The sequence below is a fragment of the Cervus canadensis genome, chromosome 18 (genome assembly GCF_019320065.1).
Source record: "Cervus canadensis isolate Bull #8, Minnesota chromosome 18, ASM1932006v1, whole genome shotgun sequence".
In the NCBI taxonomy this organism is placed as follows: domain Eukaryota; kingdom Metazoa; phylum Chordata; class Mammalia; order Artiodactyla; family Cervidae; genus Cervus; species Cervus canadensis.
Genome location: NC_057403.1, coordinates 26,513,516 through 26,531,128, shown reverse-complemented (window position 1 = coordinate 26,531,128; position 17,613 = coordinate 26,513,516). Strand labels below are relative to the sequence as shown.

The window sequence follows — 17,613 nt, the reverse complement described above, 5'->3', positions numbered from 1 at the left end:
AGAAGGGTAAATCAGCCACAACATTCTCCTTCAGCCAAAGTCTAAATCCAGAGCAGTGCCTAATTCTCTTCAATTTTATGATGGCTGAGAGAGGTGAGGAAGCTGCAGCAGAAAAGATTAAAGCTAGTACAGACTGGGGGACTTCCCTTGTGGTCCAGTGCTTAACACTCAGCAATTCCAATGCAGATGGTGCGGGTTCCACCCTTGGTTGAGAAAATAAGATCCCACATGGCACACAGTGGGCATCCCAGGTGGCGCTAGTGGTAAGGAACCTGCCTGCCAATGCAGGCGATATAAGTTCCATCCCTGGGTCAGGAAGATGCCCTGGAGGAAGGCATGGCAACCTACTCCAGTATTCTTGCCTGGAGAATCCCCATGGACAGAGGAACCTGGCAGGCTACAGTCCATTGGGTCATAAAGAATTGGACACGACTAAAGAGAATGAGAAAACTGTATGCAGGTCAGGAAGCAACAGTTAGAACTGGACATGGACCAACAGACTGGTTCCAAATAGGAAAAGGAGTACGTCAAGGCTGCATATTGTCACCCTGCTTATTTAACTTATATGCAGAGTACATCATGAGAAACGCTGGGCTGGAAGAAGCACAAGCTGGAATCAAGACTGCCGGGAGAAATATCAATAACCTCAGATATGCAGATGACACCACCCTTATGGCAGAAATCGAAGAAGAACTAAAGAGCCTCTTGATGAAAGTGAAAGAGGAGAGTGAAAAAGTAGGCTTAAAGCTTAACATTCGGAAAACTAAGATCATGGCATCTGGTCCCATCACCTCATGGGAAATAGATGGGGAGACAGTGGAAGCAGTGTCAGACTTTATTTTTTTGGGCTCCAAAATCACTGCAGATGGTGACTGCAGCCATGAAATTAAAAGACGCTTACTCCTTGGAAGGAAAGTTACGACCAACCTAGATAGCATATTAAAAAGCAGAGACATTACTTTGCCAACAAAGGTCCATCTGGTCAAGGCTATGGTTTTTCCAGTGGCCATGTATGGATGTGAGAGTTGGACTGTGAAGAAAGCTGAGCGCCGAAAAATGGATGCTTTTGAACTGTGGTATTGGAGAAGACTCTTGAGAGTCCCTTGGACTGCAAGGAGATCCAACCAGTCCATCCTAAAGGAGATCAGTCCTGGGTGTTCCTTGGAAGGACTGATGCTGAAGCTGAAATGCCAATACTTTGGCTACCTCATGCGAAGAGTTGACTCATTGGAAAAGACCCTGATGCTGGGAGGGATTGGGGGCAGGAGGAGAAGGGGATGACAGAGGATGAGATGGCTGGATGGCATCACCGACTCGATGGGCATGAGTTTGAGTAAACTCCGGGAGTTGGTGATGGACAGGGAGGCCTGGCGTGCTGCGGTTCATGGGGTCGCAAAGAGTTGGACATGACTGAACGACTGAACTGAACTGAACTGAAGAAAGGGAGAGACAATTAGGGATGACTGATATTGGAGAAGTTAGACCACAGACACGTTTATTAAGTTTGCTGTCTTGCATGGGCCTGGCTTGTGGTGGTGGTGGTTGTTCAGTCACTCAGTTGTCTCTGACTCTTTCTGACCCCATGGACTGCAGCATGCCAGACTTCCCTGTCTTTGCCCCCAAATGATTATAATAATAACATCAAATATCACTGATCACAAATCACCATAAAATATAATAATCGTGAAAAAGTTTGACATATTTCAAGAATTATCTAAAATATGACACAGAATTATGAACAAATGCTATTGGAAAAATGGCACCAATACTTGTTCAACATAGGGTTGTCACAGACATTCAATTTGTAAAAAACAAAAATACAGTATCTGCAAAGCACAATAAAGATAATAAAACAAAGTATTCCTATACTGTTAAGTCTACTGATTGGTACTAAAAAAAATTTTTAAGCATTTTTCAAAGTATTTCAAAAAATGTGTCATTTAAAAAAAACATACATTGGAACTTCCCTGGTGGTCCAGTAGTTAAGAATCTGCCTTGCAATGCAGATGTCACAGGCTCCTTCCCTGGTGAGGGAACTAAGATTCCACATGCCATGGACCAACTAAACCTAAGCACCACAACTAGAGTTTGTGCACCCCACTGAAAGGTCCCAAATGATGTAACAAAGATCCCACATGCCGCAACTAAGACCCGATGCTGCCCAATAAATTTTTAAAGACCATACATTACCTCTAGATAAAACCAAACATGTGTGTGCCTTTTCCCCCTAATTAAGTTTGTGTATTTCCTCTTCTCCAGAGATTTTTGTCCTAATAGCTTTCATTGTTAAGTAGAATGTGTTCAAGGACAAAAACATTTAAAAGACTGAGGGAGCACTGATGAAATAAGAAAGGCAAGAACGGACTTCCCTGGTGGTCCAGTGGTTAGGACTCCACACTGCCACCGCAGGGGGTGCAGGTTCTATCCTTGGTCATGGAACTAAGATCCCACATGCCATGCAGCATCGCAAAAAAAAAAAAAAAAAAGCAGAATGTTGATAGCTCTTGCATCTGGGTGATAAGTACATAAAGGTTCATCAAACTATTGGTCTCTGTTAAAAAAAACAAAAACAAAAAACACTTCCCTCTGTGAGTTTGCATGGCTCCTAAGAGAATGCCAGCATTCCTGAGCATGGATGGTCTGCAAGACCAGGCCCTGACAACCACACCAGCCTCACTCTCCCCAGCTTCCCCTGCGCCTCCTGTCTCTACTCTGTCTGCTCTAGAGACACTGGACTTCTGGGCCAGTTTCCTCCCAACCCAAGAGCTCTGGAACCTACTTTCCTACTACCTGGAAAACTCTCCTCCTTCCCCAGTCTGGTTAGTGAGTACCCAGCCTTCAGATCTGAGAACAAACATTACTTCCCCTAGGAAGTCTTTCTTGAAAACACTGGCCAGGTCAGAATTTCACTTCATCTTGTGGGTTTCCTTCGGAACATTTTAGCAAGTTTTAATTTTACTTGTAATGAATAACAATAGCCAACATTTAATGAGCACTCACTGTGTGTTGGGGGCTGACCTAAGGGCTTCAAGGATATCTGCTCATTTGAGTCTCTCAAGGCACAGAAAGTGGAAGAAACCTGCTCAAGTTCACATGGTTGGTAAAGGGACAGAGGCAGGACCCTGTCAGTTTGATTCCAGATTGGACATCTATCTGAACCATTCTCCTCTGCTCCCTTCACATGATGTAAGTAATACGCATCTCCCCTACCAGACTATTTAATTGCTCAGTTATAGATTTTTGGTGGCATAGACTCAATTCTGTCCCTGCCCCAAATTCATGTGTTGAAGCTCCAACCCTCAATGTAGCTGTATTTGAAGATAGGACCTTTACAGAGGGAATTAAGTTAAATGAGGTCCTAAGAGCAGGAACTTAAACCAATAGGACTAATATCCTTCTTTCTGTCTTAGTCTCTTTGGGCTGCTATAACAGAACACCATAGACTGGATAGATTATAAACATTTATAAAATGTATTGCTCACAGTTCTGGAGGCTGGGAAGTCCAAGATCAAAGCCCTGGCATGTTGGGTATCTGGTGAGGGCCCACCTTCTGGTTTGTAGATGGTGATCTTCTCACTGTAACATCATATGGCAGAAGGGGCAATCTCTCTGAAGCCTCTTTTATAAGGGCACTAATCCCATTCATAAGGGCTCTACCCTTATAATCTAATCACCACAAAGGCCCTATCTCCAAATATCCTCACATTGGGGATTAGGTTTCACATATGAATGTGGGGGGGGGGGTGTAAAAAAGCATTCAGTTTATGGCACCTTGAAAGAAAAGGAAGAGACAGCAGTGTGCATGAGCAGAGGCAAGGCCGTGTGAAGACACAGGGAGAAGGCAGCTATCTGCAAGTCAACGGAAGGAATGAGAAGTCAGCTCAGCTGGCACCTTGATTTTGAATGTTCAGCCTCCAGAACTGTGAGAAATAAATTTGTATCGTTTAAGCCACCCAGTCTGCGGTATTTTGTTATGACAGCCTAAGCAGACTAATACATTTGGTCTCTTCTTGTTTGCCATTATATGCTTTGTACTAAACACCATGTCTAGCACATAGTAGGTCCTCCAAAAATATATACTTTGGTGTCACTACCTTCCTTGACCCTTTCCCTCCCCCAGCCCTGGTTTGACTGCCTTTTGGGGGCTTTATTTGTTATACTTTCTATTTGGTTCTGGAAAGATGTTTTAAGGTCTCATTCCTTTCTAGAACCTTAGTCTTTTAAAGATTTTGGAGGGGCTAAGTCTTCCTAGGGTTTGGCACAGGTGGCATGTGCTTTTGAAGTTTCATAAATATTTGATCAAATGCAAGCCTTCTGACCCCTAAACATGAGCCCTGGTTCAAGACAACCTGAGTTCTAAGCTTCATCTCTACCTGTGCTTGGATACTATGCCTCAAAAATAAACATGGCCTTGAGTTTCCCCAGAGGTCAAAGCTTAAGTAAAGTCCATCATGCTTTGAAAAGTACAAGGTTGTTTTGATGCCTGCTTCCCTGGTGGCTCAGAGGTTAAAATGTCTGCCTCCAATGCAGGAGGCCCGGGTTCGATCCCTGGGTCGGGAAGATCCCCTGGAGAAGGAAATGGCAACCCACTCCAGTATTCTTGCCTGGAGAATCCCATGGATGGAGGAGCCTGGTAGGCTACAATCCATAGGGTCTCAAAGAGTTGGACAGGACTGAGCGACTTCACTTTCACTATGAGCACATGTGCAGCTGAGTTGAACTCCTGAGTCTTAGTTCTGCCGGGCTCCAGCTGGACTTTGTGCTATCCCTCAGAAATACTAAGTTCACTGCTCTCTCAAGAGCTTTGTACTTGCCACAGAACACTTCCCCTATATTTTCCCATCGCAAATATCTGGACTTAATTTTCAGTGTCTACACCAGAATTAAGGGAGGTGATGCTGATTACAAGGAAACAACTCAGTTTCAGGGCACTGTGAAAGAGAAGAGATGCTGTTGTTCTATTAGTTCATTTAATCCTCTTGACAGTCCTAAGAAGTATTTACTATCATTAACCCCACTTTACAAATGAGGAAATTGAGGCCAAGACAGGTTAAAGGTCTCATAACTAGCAAGAAGCAAGGCCAGAACATAAATCCAGGCAGACTGGATCCAGTGTCCAGCTTCTTTACCACAAGGTTCTCTGCTTCTCAATATAAATCAAGTGTAGTTAGCATAGGACCTGGCATGGGATTGCTGTTCCATAAGCCATAGTTATTTCTCTACTCATCTCAGATAGCTGACTCTTCTAATCTTATAATATAACTTCCAAAATGAAGCCAACAACCCTTCCTATTCCATCTTTCCAGAACTCAGGGTCCCTCGCTCCATTTTCTCATGCTTGCACGTGCTGAGTAGCTGGAATTTAGGGCTTGAGTAAGGGCTGGGTTCCAATCGAGGCTCCGTGATCCACAAGCTCTGTAAGCATAGAAATGTTACATCCATCCCAGGGTCTCAGTTTCCTTACCTGTAAAATGGGGACAATAACAATTCCTATACCCTAGAATTATAAGGATTTAGTCAGGTGATACATGCAGAATGCTTTCCACCTCACCTGGCTCATAAAAAGTGTTCAATAAATTGTCACAATTATGATTATAGGCTTCTCAGTGAGAAGCCACCAAAGGTTCCAAGGCTGTGAAACAGTCTCCCAACCACCTTTAGGACCAAATTTGGGACCAGATGACCTCACTGCTTGCAGACAAGGCTGGCTGGCTGAAAAGACTTCTCACCTCACCTAACACAAAATCTGTGCTGTGTGTGCTTAGATGCTTCAGTCATGTCCAAACACAGGATCTACTAGACACCGAATTCTTGGAGGCAATGTGGTATAGGGGGTGATCTCCTGGGTCTGATAGATCTGGATCTGAATTCCAGCTTTAGTTTCTCCTTAGGGCCTCAGTTTCTCCATCAGTCAAATGGGAAGGAAGCAGTGTGAGGAGAGATTAAGAATGTGGGTTTGGATTCAGAAGATTAGATATCATTCATTCTACTCCTTGTTCAACCATGGACCAGCTATGTGAGCTGAGTGTCTTCACCTCCATGAGCCTCGGTTGTCTGCTTTAATGGGTGCTGCCATCATTCTTCTTCCTGGGGTGGCTATGAGGATTTCCTGGGACCATGTGTGCCCTCTCTCCGGACACTGTAGCTGTTAGCATGAGAGACAGTGTATACCAGCTGTTAGGAGCTTAGGATCTAGAGTCAAATTGCAACAGGAATTCAATTCCAGCTTTGGCAATTACTCCTGATGAGATCTTAGGGAAATCAGCCTCGATTTACTTATCTGTGAAGTGAGAAAAATAACAGTAAATATCTGATAGAACTTGTTAGGAGGATTCAATCAGATGATGCATGTAAAACACTTAAAACTGGCCTGGTTTGATGTTAGCGGCCAAAAACCAGCAAAGATATCATGATGCTGATTTTTAAAATATCCTTTTCTAGAATGCAAATGCATTTGCCCTGAGGAGTTGAAAATATGTTCTGGGCCTTCAGGATGGGAATGGGATTCAAGTCTAAAAACGACAACAAAAACCAAACAAAAAAAACCCCAAACGAAAACCTCATTTATAGATGAAGTTAAACCAAGGTCAATGTGACCACATCACACCCGCTCCCACATCTACAAGATCAATCTTATTTAACTGTAGTGTAGCTCGGATGTTGGATTCTCACCAGAAAAAGGTCAGAGTCCCAGCAATGCCCATATTCACTGTGGAACCTGAAACAAGTGACCACCTCTAGCACTCCACGTTCAACCTGGCTAGTAATAGACGCCCTCACAGAGCTATTTACCTATAGACGGATTAAATGAGACGAGAAACAAACGGGCTTAAAGTCTTGAGCTGTTGTTAATATTGCTACAGCGCCTGTCTTTCCCCTACTATTTGAAGGATTATTAGCTCCCACGTGCCCAGGTCTCGGTTCCCACTGCTCCGTGCTCCTCTGAGTCACGCCTCCCTCAGCACGGCCCCTTCCAGTTCCTCCCCCCACACCCCACCCCACCCCCATTTCTTCACTAGCCACGGGGAAGAGACGCCAAACAACACTCGCCAGAACCCGAAGCTGCAAAGAAGCAAAGGGGACAGAATTCTAACCGCCGCCTGAAACCGCTGGGCTTGGCTCCCTCCGGCCCTCTGATCAATCAAAGGCGAAGAAGCGAGCCTCGGGACCAATGAGAAGTGGAAGCGGTGGAGCAATGCCCCGCCTCCTTAAAGCGCCCTCACGCTTGATTGGATGTGTCCAAGCTAAGCCACTTAGGAGTGGGGCCAACCTATCCACCGTGCTATGCTAGCAAGGATGGTGGGAGAAAGAGGCGTCGACCAACCTCAGAATGGCATGGTGTGTCAGCACCAAAACGCCGCCTAATCAGAAAGCCCGCTGGCCGGGTTCTAACCCGGGGCAAGTTAATGGCAGGGCAGCGTAATGGGTCGTTCTCTTTATGGTGTAGCGGCGGTTGGTACGTGAGGTACGCAGTTATATCCCGACTCAGCTGGCTGCTAAGGCGTCAATGGAGCATTGACTGCCCACGCTTGTGTCTTCTCTGTTTCACTATACTCCCGGATGGGGCAGGGTGCGTTCTGCAGCAACCTGTTGTTCAGCAGGGCAAAAGGCGGGAAAGGCGAGCTACCCACAAGCATTCAAAACCTGGCTGCCTCTCCCCCCACCCCCCCACGCCCCCACCCCCCCACCGCCACCATCCAATCACACTCATTTCTCCACAGATTGTAAGGGGTTGACAGAAAGATGAAAGACTTTACAGTGAGAGTTACTCAGGATGGTAAGACAGAAGCAAGAAAGAAGTGATATCCCTGAGCCCTTACGGAGGGAGCTTCCAAGGTGAAGCAGATGAAGGAGATTCAGTCTCTAGAGGATGGGAGGAGCCATCTCCGCAGCTACAAAGCCTCGAGGACCAGCTGGTGGATGAGATCTCAGCCTTAGAGGCCTGAAGCCTAAGTCCGCAGACCAATCAGACTTAAGGCCTCCTCGTCACAGCGCCGGCCAGGTGGGCAAGAGCTTGGGCTCTGCAGCCAGTCAGCGGAGGTCGGTCGCGAGGCAGAGACGGGGATTGAAGGGCGAAGGGAGGGCGGGGAGTGGAGCTATCGCTCGCAGGCAGGAGCCAGGAAAGAGGGTGTGGCCAGTACTGCGGCCAATCAGCTTCTGCCTCGGATTCCCGGTGGGACCAGCGAGCTGTGCGCGAGGTCAGGCTTCGCGCCTTGAGCCTCGCGCCGCTCCACTTTCTAACGGCCACTCAGGTTTGTGCCGCCCTGAGAGAATGTGAGGCTGAGTGGGAAGAGGAACAGGGCCTGAGTCGGTAAGCATCATGGATTTTCTTACTTTTCTTCAGGCTTGGACCTGGCCTAGGTAAAGCTGAGGTATGGGCGCTTGAGTGGTTGTCGTGAGGAGGAAGATTGGGAAGGAAGGGTGAGGGCTTTGGCCTCTAGGGACTCCTTCATCCCTGGAGAGGCTGGAAATGGGGTCTCTTGGGCACCGTTGGGCCCAGCTGGGCAGAAACCAGGCCAGCATGTCCTATGAATTGGTCACTGGTCCCTGAGATAGCCTGATTTGGAAATGTGATGTGGGGCAGTTGTAGGACTTAGAGCTCTGTGTGGGGTCACTGGTCATGAGGTATGGCCTCTAAACCATCACAGGTTGTCTGGATTCTGGACTGAGCCTGGATCTGGTGACTAGAGAGGTCTGTGACTCTCCAGAGGTTACTGGGAGTCTTTGACCAAGAAATGAAACTAGTGAGCACTTGAGAGGCCTTCTGGAGTTTCTGGATCCAGCCTGGGCTGAGAGTAAGTGTTGATGAAGTCAAAAGCCCAACAGGAGGTTGTCAAGAGTCTTTGCATCCTGGCTGTGCTAGGAACATGTGGCTGCAAAGCCTTGGGGATGGGGAGGTCTCTGGATTCCAGGTTGTGCTGCTCACAGAAGATTTTCCAGTACTGGGTACAAGTTGGACAGTGTGGCCAAGAGGTTAGGTCCATGGTTTTCTGGAGATTCCAGGGAGAGGAGGGTGTCTCTGAATCCCAGCAGGTTGTTTGCTCTCCTTGAAGTATTACTGACTTGTGGTGGCTCTAGACAGAATCAGGATTGAGTTGTGCCTGGGGCCTTTTAGTCCCTGTCCCCATTTTTTCCCCCAAACTGTTGCCGGTCATTTCCAGAAGTTATCAGGTTATAAGCATCAGGCAGGGGCTTGGGGAAGATGGACGTTGTATTGGACACAGGAGGAGGTGTGTGAGATATCCTGCTCTTTAGGAAGTCACCCATGCTGTCTTTACTGAAGATTTTTATTTTATCTGCTTTGTTTTTTAGGACTTTTATACTTATGTGCAGGAGGTTGATATCCAATTTCACTCAGCTGTTCAAATTCTATAAAGTATTAAAGATTTCAGGGTGCTTTCATGTACACCCAGAGTTCTCAAACCAAAGGTGTGGTGCAAGAGGGTAGTCTATGAATGGATTACAAGGGTCTACAAGCTTCTGGAAATAATCGGAAAAACTGTATGTGTATTTTTGGGGCCAGGGATAGGGAGGGGAGCATCCACAAAGGAGGAGTGTATTCTGTCCAAGGATGTTTCAGAGCAGTCTGTGACTCTCTTGTCATTCATATGCAAAATGGTATGAGAATCTATAATTTTCTGATGTAAAGAGTTGATTTCATAACATATGATTTTTAAAAGGATAGTGACCCCCTGGGAGGTTAACAACTACTAGAGTAAAGCAGGCCCCCCTATTATCTATTAGGTAAAACTAGAAATGGGAGATTTTCCTTCTCCTCACATCTGGTGTTAGCACACACTTCAAGGTGTCTCACTCACTAGCCTGCCTGTCCAAGCTCAGTCTACATGCCCCTCCCACCCAATCAGGGCCACAACATTCTGAAGAGTATAGATCTAGGGTTGAGGCTCGTGTGAGCCTGAGTAGTGGACCATTTGGACCAGGAGGTCAGAGGTTTTGAGTTCCCAAAGTATGGTCTAGAATTGGGAGGTACAAGTGGGTACTTCCTAGATACCCTTGGACTTCTCAGCCCAAGGGGAGGGGCACAACTAGAGGTCAGAGTGGTGCCCTCTGTCTGGATTTGAGGCAATTTGGATATTCAACACTGGTGTGGAAAGTAGTCCCTGTGAGAAAGTTGAAGGTCTTAGAAGAGTTAGCCCCAAGTTAAGGCTGAAGAAGAAAGCTGTCTATTGTGAAGATGCAGTGGAACCTAAATTGTTTTTATTTCTAGTCTGGTTCTTTTGCCACTTAATCTACAAAAAGTGTGCTATAATAGGGTCTCTATGACCTAGATTCAACTCACCTGCCTATTACTATATCCAGATCTTGGCTTATGTAGAACATAGATATAAGGGAAGAAAGAAACGCATTCACTCTGTGGCATCTCTTCTCTGGTGTGTCTTGGATGTACTTAACTAAAGAATGAACACTTCCAAGTTTTCTGTAAGGTTTGGGTAATTGGTTTTAAGCTGCATAAAATGTGGGGAGTTTAATATGCAGAAAGCGATGTGTCTCTGGGAAGAGTGGAAAGTTCATAGAACTTTCCTAAATTGAATCTTGTTTAACCTGACTTTGGAGGTACTCAATATTTAATACATGAGACAAAGGGAGTGTTTTTCATAAAACAAATAAGCATCCCTCTAATTGACATATTCTGATGGTTTAGCCTTTTTTTTTTTTTTTTTAATTTGGTTGCACCATGTCTTAGTTGCATCACACAGGATCTTTCGCTTTTCCTTGTGGCATGCAGGATCTCTAGTTGCATAATGCGAACTCTTATTTGTAGTTTGTGGGATCTAGATCCCTGACCAGGGATTGAACCCGGCCCCTCTGCGTTGGGAGCACAGAGCCTTAGCTACTGAGCTCCCAGGGAAGTCCCCTGATGGTTTAAGTTTTAATTATAATATTTAGAGAGAATCTGTACTTATATTGCTATTTTGACATTTTTTACATCAAGCTGAGTTGTGCTTGAAAGGGCTTATGGTCAAGTATATCAGTAAGAATAAAAGATAACAGATTTCAAACTTTATTTAGCAATATAAGTATTATAAAGGACTGAGAGGCAAAAATCATACCTCCTTTTCCCACATACTTCTCTCCCAATTACATCCTATGTAAACTCTCCTACCTACTCCACTCTATCCCAAGATGCAGGCTTGTGTCCGCAAAACCTGTGGTTTCCTGGCTCCACCCCAGAGAGACAACTGCAGGAGATTCCTATTGAGTCAGCCTGGCAAGTGGAGGGTGGGCAAGGTTTCTGAGACTAGGAAGGAAAGAAAAGAAACACAACATTCCCTCGTGGTCCAATGATAAAGAGACTGTGCTTCCAGTGCAGGTGGCAAGGCATCGATCCCTTGTTGGGGAAGTTTCTCACGTCTTGTGGCCAAAAAAAAAAAAAGAGAAACAGTCAGCAGTGTGCTTACCCTTCCAAGTCAGAGTGGTACTTCTTCTGCTGTCTGCTCAGTGAAAGATGGTTTGGACTGTGCAGCCAAGAATGTAGGCAGGAAGAAGGGTGAGGTGTAGAGGGCTCAAGAGACACCTTCAAGGAGGCAGTCTCTAAAGGGATATCCTTAGGTGAAGGTAGACACCAAGTGGGAGGGAAAGATGGGGTTTCCCAACCTTGGGGGCTTTAGTTCACTGAACGGGGAGTCCCCTCACCCCTTACCCTCCCTGTTAGGTTTCCTGAAAGCCCGTTGGCACTCTCTGTCAACTGCATTTGGATAAGAAAATGCTCCTCTTTGAGCACAGCCTCCAACTCTTTTGAACATCAATGGGCAAACCACCAGTGGGGGAGCTGAGTCATGGGCACATGCTGTAGGCCTGGGAAGTGAGGGGGACCCCACTCCACTGTGTGATGACGTTATCTTCCAGACCCCTATACCTACAGTTGGGGTTCCTCCTTTGTGGCTTCCCCCACTTATTCCACATCCTCAGAGTGTGTATTTCTGTGTGGGAGGAAGGATGTTTTCCCTCCATATACATACACGTCAAGGATTGGTGTTTTTCTGTGTCCAAGTCAAGGGTCTCTTATATGGGTATTTTATGGGTCCCTGGGTGTGGTGGTGTGAGGAGTTAGAAAGCTTAGAAATGGAAAATATTTAACGACCAGAGTAGCAAATGAATACAACTTCCCCATTTGCATTTTCCCTTTCACTCTGACTCATCTTCCCCTCTCCCCACACTATTATTGCCCCTCCACTGGCCCCACCCATTGGCACACCCTGTCTGATCTAGGAAGGGATAACATCTGCTTGCACCCAAGCTAGAATGAGAGGTAGAATGAAGACATGTTAGGTCTCAACAGAGAGTAGAAGGATGGTCTGAACATTTGGGGGTCCTGAAGCCAAAAGGTGAAACAGGAGTTTTAGAGACATAATATTTGAATCTAGGAGGGAATCAAAATCTAGAGAGAAGCCTCGGGGAAAGCAGACTGGGTCTTGTCATCAGACCAGCCTACCAGTGCCTGACTTGTTACTATTCTAGTTATTTATTAGGCATATATGTCAGGCACATATCATAAGCTATCTAGCAATACCTGTTCTATGCATGAAAAATCTGCAAGAAATAATAAACAGAAAAAGAAATGTGAGTCTCTCAGACCTCATCTTTTCCCCAGGTTAAGGAGTGCTAAAGTGTGAAAAGAGGGCAAATCTCCGAGGACCTTCACCCGCTGGGCAGGAAGTCAAAGAAACCCCGAAGTCCTGATTTCAGAGAAATGTCATTTGTCATCAGCCCAAGAAAAGGAGTTTTTCTCTTCGAAGACCACCGCAGGTCCTTCCTGGGGTTGCCCCCTTCAGAGCGTGATGGGAGGATCTGAGTCACTCACATACCCCGTCCCCAGTAATGGCCCAGATGACCTGGGTCATTCCCACAGAGGAGTGGAGGCTTCCCAGTACCAAGTCAGAGAGAGGGAAGAGGAGGCATGCTTTTGGCCCTCTTTCGCTCTCTTCTTAGAATCCAGATGTTTCAGTCCTTTTTACTTTTGAGGGTAGTATAAAGAGTTTCCAGCTGCTAGAGTTCTATTGACACCTCTGAGAAACAGAACTAATACTATTTGAATGATGCTATGTACCGAGAAACCACTTTCACATATATCATGTCATTTCATCTTCACCCCACCTCATAATGAGGTAGGCAGAGCTTATCCCTATTTCATGGATGAGGTAACTGAGGCTCAGAGAGGTGACTTGCCCAAGGTGACTCAACTAGTATGTGGGAGAGATGAGAGGCAAATGCAGGTCTGATTATCCCAAAGTTCTTATTGCTTCAGATATACTTCTTTGACTTCAGAAATTCACAAATGAAATAAGAAGACCGGAGGTCAGGAGGCAGAACGCTTGGGTTCTGGAAGGAGAGGAGTGGTCTCTCCTGGAGGTGTGAAGCACAGCCAGGGGTAGAAGACCACACCCCTTGGGGGACTGTGGCAGACTGATACTTGGGACACCCAATGGAAGACTGTGAGGTCAGGGGCGGGGCTAGCTCCAGAGTAGGGGGGCCAGGAGCCCCAACAGCATTTCAGAGCATGCGGTGTCCAGGAGGAAGCTACAACCGGTGAGTGGTTGCTTCTCCCCAACTGAGACTTTCCTCCCATTACACTCCCTCTTTCTGTCCACTTCCTGCCAGCCTGTAGCCCTCCCTGTGAGGTGTCCAAGTAGTAATTCCTCCCTCCTACAGGGTCTGTACTCAGGGTGAGCCCACGCTTAGGAATATGCCTGCTGGGCTCTGGGACACTTAGGTCTGTCTCTGAATCTGGGTTCCCAGTTCTCTTCTTAAAAGCCAATGTGGTGGTTTTGATGTGTGACAAACTTCTGTCTTGTTGGGTTCTGTCTTTCTAATCTTCATTTTGGCTTATGAAAAACAAAATTGAACCGTCTCCTTATCCTTGAGAGGAAATAGCCTTTCCCTCCATAGTTTCTATTTCCTTTTCACCTGCTTCCTCCGGGGTCAAAGCCTTCTCCGACATCTCCCCATCCCTGGGTGAGGAGCCTTCTCTCCTGTGGGTTCCAACCTGCTCCTTTATCTCACTGCATGGGAGCTTTTGGTCACTTCCAGTTCCTTCTCTGAGGATGGTTTCTAGAAGTTTCATCCTGAGGGAGATGATCAGTTGATGCCTTGGGCCTGCTTTCTGCAGCTACGACCCCATCTTGCTGCCCTTTTTTCCTCTCAGGACCCTCAGCTCCACATGACAGGCTTGCAGGAGGACACACTAGCTTTCTAAACTCCCATGAAGCTGTGTCTGGCTCCATCCCTAACTTACAGGGCTGACTGAGTTTTGTGGTGATCCTGTCTGGAATGAGAGCCGGGGCCTACTCAGGGGTCTTTCCCTCCAGAGGAGCTCGGAGTAGCAGAAATATCAGGGTCTGCTCTCCCTTAAGTCAGACATTGTCAACTGGCAGGACCCATCTATCCACTACTTGAGATAGCTCGATAGCTCTTCAATGTCAGGTCCTTGCTCTTTAAGTCCTGAATTTGGTCTAATTTCCATTCTCTCACCACCTCCACCCCTGCTATGATTCTGAACAACCTCAGGTTTTCTCTTGGGTCAGTTTATCTGCTCCATTCAGAACAGAGAGCTGATTCAAAGCCAGCAACTCACTCTTTCTTCCCTCACCTCCACAGGCTTGAGTATGCGGTTCCTCCCTCCCCTTTTCATCATGGACCCTACACTGTGGCCTTTCTCTCAGAACCTCTGAGATTGTTACCCAGGCAAGGCACAATGCCCCTGTCCCCAACAAGACTGCCTAGTCCCTATGCTTCTGATCGGCTGGTACGGCTAGCAGCCAGGCTCCGGCCGGCACTATGTGATACCCTGATCACAGTGGGGAGCCAGGAGTTCCCTGCCCACAGCCTGGTGCTGGCAGGTGTGAGCCAGCAACTGGGTCGCAGGGGCCGCTGGGCTGTGGTGAAAGGCATCAGCCCTTCCACCTTTGCCCAACTTCTGCACTTTGTTTATGGGGAGAGTCTAGAGCTGCATCCTGGGGAACTGGGGCCCCTTGAGGAGGCAGCCAGAGCACTGGGGGTACAGTCCCTGGAAGAGGCATGCATTAGGGCTCGAAGGGACATGGCCAGAGAAGAGCTGGGTCCAGGACTGAAGAAACAACAGGAGGAGCTAGAGAAACCCACAGGGGACTCCATGAGAAGCGTGGGGGACTCTGGGGAGAAGCAGAGACCAGAGAAGTTTGTTAGGGCTGGTGGGAAAGAGCAGGAGACGTTGCACAGGCACAGGCCACCAAGAGAGAGCCCTGAGATAGCAGAGGCAACTCTGGAGGGTCAAGGGGAGCAGATGAGACCAAAAGAGAAACTCCACCAAGCCCTTGTTGGCCATGGCAGAGTAGGTGGGACGCAAGAAGTAATCATGTGGTTGAGGGACAGTGCAGGGGGCTCTGAGGAAAGTCTGCGGGAGTTCCCTGGCCCCCTTCCCCCAGCAGGTTCCTTCCAAACTGGCATCACCCCCAGGCCTTGGTGGGCTGAGGCCCCTTGGCTGGGGGAGGGCCAGCCTGCCCTGTGGAGCATCCTTCTGTTGCCACCTAGATATGGCACTCCCTTCTCCCATAGCATCCCTATGACTGGAGCCTGGCAAGAGGTCTGGCCTCGGGACCAGAGGTGAGTTGAAGGGCTTATGGAAGACCTCTGGCTGGGAGGGAGTGGCTCAGGATAGGCAGCAGCGATGGGTGGAAGGGTACCATATCTCTTATCTCTACTATACATTTCCTGCGTTGAGGTAGGACAAGAAGCTGTCACCACAGGGCAAGCCAAAGCCCAGTCCCCACAAAGGACTTATGACTCCTCCCTCCCCAGAAAGGGATCCGCAGGATCCCAGGTGTAACCAAGGCTGTAACTCTTCCCCATCCCACCCCCAGGATCCCACTGTCCCTGAACCTCCACAAAGGCCTTTGGAGCCAGAACCAGTTGGCCTCCTCCAGCCCCACCCCAGGTAAGCCCCTCACTGCCTGGCATGCACCCTGTAACATGGTCTCTCGGCTGGGAGTGGCTGGAGCTCCAGGAGTCCAGCCTGAGCAGGGCGCCTGCTTCACTCTGTTCCCTCCAGGTTCCCTCCCCCAGGGCCCCACACAGCTCAGCCCTGGGGAGACAGAAGAGTCTGATCAGAGGCACACAGGTGAGTAGGTGCTTTTGCCTCAGCGCCACTATGGCCCCAGCCTGAGTGTTCCAGTGACCCGGCTCTGGGAATCCCAGCCCTGCCCTCCTTTGCCTTTTGTTCCCACAGGTGAGCTAGCAACCTGTGTGGGTCATGTTGGCACCGCAAGCCATCCATCTCACCAACACCCTCCCCCACCCACTCCTGCTCGGTCTCGGCCCTATTCTTGTTCTGTCTGTGGGAAGAGGTTTTCACTCAAACATCAGATGGAGACGCACTACCGTGTCCACACAGGTATGGGCGCCCTGCCCTGTGCAAACTGCTTCCTTCCAAACTCCGGTGGGCCCGCTCCTAAGTCCCTTTGTGAGTGCCATGCTCCCGAGCAACAACCTTGCCCAGCTGCCCCTACCTACCCCTAGGCGAGCCTTCACTCCCTTCTTTCCTTCATGAGCCTTCCCCTCCACCTGCCCTAGGAGAGAAGCCCTTTTCCTGTAGCCTCTGTCCCCAGCGCTCCCGGGACTTCTCAGCCATGACCAAGCACCTGCGGACGCACGGGGCCGCACCCTACCGCTGCCCTCTGTGCCAGGCCGGCTGCCCCAGCCTGGCCTCCATGCAGGCGCACATGCGCGGCCACTCGCCCAGTCAGCTCCCGCCGGGATGGACCATTCGCTCCACCTTCCTCTACTCCTCCTCCTCGAGGCCGTCTAGGACCTCGACCTCTCCCAGTAGGCCCTCTTCCTCCACCACCTGACGGGGCGTCAGTAACTTCTTTGGCTTCAGCCAAGCTTACAATTAAAAAGTGAAAGACGGGCCGGTGAGCAGGCTAGGCTTTTGATTCCGCACCGCGCTGCGGCAGCCTAGCAAACTCGGCTCCAAAAAGCGCCGCGGGAAGGGCGCCAGAAGCCCTCTCCCAGACAGCCTCGGGCCGCGGACCTGGGCCAGAGAGCCCCTGTGGGGTGAGGGCAGTGAAGTTTGCACGAGTGACGGTTAACTGTGCGGGGACTGACGATTCATCACCAAAATAAAGAGTTTCCTGTGCTCTCCTCTCGGGACCAGAAAGTCGAGTCCAGATTTTCGTCTGCGCGCGGGGGGCCGCCTTGCCCTTAGTCCTGTAGCGGCCCCTGGTGGTTCAACGTGGCGGCCACCTCCTCCGTCTCCCGGGGCTTCTGATCCTCCCCTCGAGGCAGCGGGCCGCGAGGACAGGGTGGTGTCCAGACCGACTTCGCAGCAAGCCCTGTGTGGAAAGGCTGTGAGAACCCAAGTTACTGGTCCCTTCCGCAGCAAGCAACTGCGCGCCAAGTTTGAGTCTGGGTCGTCTAACCCGGGGCTCGAAAGGAACTCATGCTACGGTCTGCTTTCAGCCACCCGACTCCTTCCCGGAGCACAAGAGCCAAAAGGCCGCAGCCCCTCCAGAATCTTCCCTCCACGCCGTACGGAGCGGCTGCCGGGTCAAACTCCAAACTGAGGCGGCCGCCCCTTACCCAGCCCACGCCTCCTGCAGTCGCGAACTTCATCTCCCA

At 48.7% G+C, this 17,613-nt stretch overlaps 1 protein-coding gene across 4 annotated transcripts; it reads left to right on the top strand.

Moving 5' to 3' along the window:
• The first annotated feature begins 12,744 nt into the window (after nucleotides 1-12,744).
• On the top strand, nucleotides 12,745-17,152 carry ZBTB32 (zinc finger and BTB domain containing 32). Of its 4 annotated transcripts, XM_043437376.1 has the most exons (7): nucleotides 12,755-13,548; nucleotides 14,617-14,703; nucleotides 15,553-15,600; nucleotides 15,858-15,931; nucleotides 16,046-16,114; nucleotides 16,223-16,387; nucleotides 16,567-17,152. In XM_043437376.1, the coding sequence occupies exons 1-7, from the start codon at nucleotides 13,445-13,447 to the stop codon at nucleotides 16,842-16,844; spliced, it is 825 nt and encodes a 274-aa protein (XP_043293311.1). In that variant the 5' UTR covers nucleotides 12,755-13,444; the 3' UTR covers nucleotides 16,845-17,152. The 4 variants fall into 4 exon arrangements, with proteins under 4 accessions (XP_043293309.1, XP_043293311.1, XP_043293310.1 ...); XM_043437374.1 differs by having other exon boundaries at nucleotides 12,745-13,548; nucleotides 14,617-15,600; XM_043437375.1 differs by lacking the exon at nucleotides 12,755-13,548 and having other exon boundaries at nucleotides 14,380-14,703.
• Nucleotides 17,153-17,613: the final 461 nt, after the last annotated feature.